The sequence below is a fragment of the Chlorella variabilis genome, assembly GCF_000147415.1.
Source record: "Chlorella variabilis unplaced genomic scaffold CHLNCscaffold_16, whole genome shotgun sequence".
In the NCBI taxonomy this organism is placed as follows: Eukaryota; Viridiplantae; Chlorophyta; class Trebouxiophyceae; order Chlorellales; family Chlorellaceae; genus Chlorella; species Chlorella variabilis.
This window is the reverse complement of record NW_005435072.1, coordinates 51,060-52,410: the sequence shown is the minus strand read 5'-3', so window position 1 is coordinate 52,410 and position 1,351 is coordinate 51,060. Positions and strand designations below refer to the sequence as shown.

General features: G+C 74.2%; 1 protein-coding gene across 1 annotated transcript in view; it reads right to left on the bottom strand.

The window, feature by feature from the left end:
• Window positions 1-1,036, bottom strand: part of CHLNCDRAFT_136287 (hypothetical protein) — a gene marked incomplete at both ends in the record, with an annotated part of 2,197 nt that extends 1,161 nt beyond the window's left edge. The window contains 3 exons of the mRNA XM_005845657.1: window positions 221-286; window positions 623-673; window positions 895-1,036. Of these exons, the coding sequence (XP_005845719.1) occupies window positions 221-286; window positions 623-673; window positions 895-1,036 (259 nt within the window). The remainder of the gene's footprint in view (window positions 1-220; window positions 287-622; window positions 674-894) is intronic.
• Window positions 1,037-1,351: the final 315 nt, after the last annotated feature.

Here is a 1,351-nt window from a genome sequence, read left to right as displayed (position 1 = left end):
ACGCCCGCGGCAGATGCGTCCAGGCAGCGAGCAGGCAGCATTGCAGGGGCTGCAGCGGAGCAGGCAGCGGCGGCGGCCAGGCAGCAGAGGCAGCGCCAGCAGCAGGCAGGCGGCAGCGGCAGCAGGGGCAGCGCCCGCAGCAGCAGGCAGGCGGCATCGGCAGCAGAGGCGGCGGCGGGCATCTGGAGCAGAGCAGGCGCCAGGCGGGCGAGCGCCTCACCAGGGTCCACTTGAGGCACCGGCAGTTCCGCTCCCACCGCCGTCAGCGCCCTCACCGGCACCGGCTCTGCAGCAGCGGGCGGGGGCGAGAGGGCAGGGTGGCCTGAGTTTCGCGGCGGAGGGCAGGTTTCTGGGATACGTGGAGTGCCGGGAAGGGAGAAAGGAGGCGTGTGCGTGTGTGTGTGGTGGGGGGGGCTGCGGAGAGGGGGCTGAGGGTGGCTGGCTGGCCGCGGCACGCAGGCCGCCTGCTGCTGCTGGCAGTGGGCGAGGCGATGAGCGCAGTCGCCGTCCGTAAGGGGGGTGTAGAACGGAATTCAATGCATTGATCTGGGAATTGTCGAATTTCCAGGCGGCGGGGAGCTAGCAGGGGCAACAGGAAAGCCGGCGGCGGCGGCGGGCGCACCTGCGACCGGCGCGCTAAAGTCAAACGCGGGGTCCTGGGCGGTGGCTGCGTCTGCAGAGGGCGGCAAGGGAGGCGGCGCCGGCGAGCGTGTGTGGTGTGCTGGTCAGACCGGATTGTGCGGCATGCATGGGTGCATGCATGCCCAGGCGGCTGAGGTGGCGGTGGCGGTGGTCAAGGCTGGCGGCAGCAAAAGCAGCGGCACCACAAGCAGCGGCGGCAGCGCAAGCAGCAGCATCCCCCTCGCGTGCGACAGGCCACGGCGGCCGCCCCACCTTCCACCAGGCTCCTGCGCTCCGCCGCCGCCGCCGCCATCTGGAGCGGATCGGGCATCACGCCGCCGCCCGCAGTCAGCAGGTCGCCCTTGAGCTTGCGCCCGCCCCTCCACCGCCCCAGGCCGCCCGCCGCCAGTGACATCAGCCGCCGGCCCAGCCCCGCCGCTTGCAGCTGCGTCTCGGCCAGGCCTGGCGCCGGCGCTGGCGCCGGCGCCGTGGATGGCGCCGCCGGCACGGTTTCGACAAACGTTGGCACGCCGCGGGCGGGCGGAGAGGGCGGTGCGACCACAATCCCCACGATCAGCTGGGAGGGTGGGGAGGGCGGCAGCGGGCCGACAAGCGCCGCGGGCGCCGGGGCGGGTGCGCCAGCGTCGGGCGCGGCCGCAGGGGCCCCCGGCGCCGCGTCCGGCGCCGCCGGCAGCTCATCCACAAAACCCGGGACAGCGGGGGTGGGCGG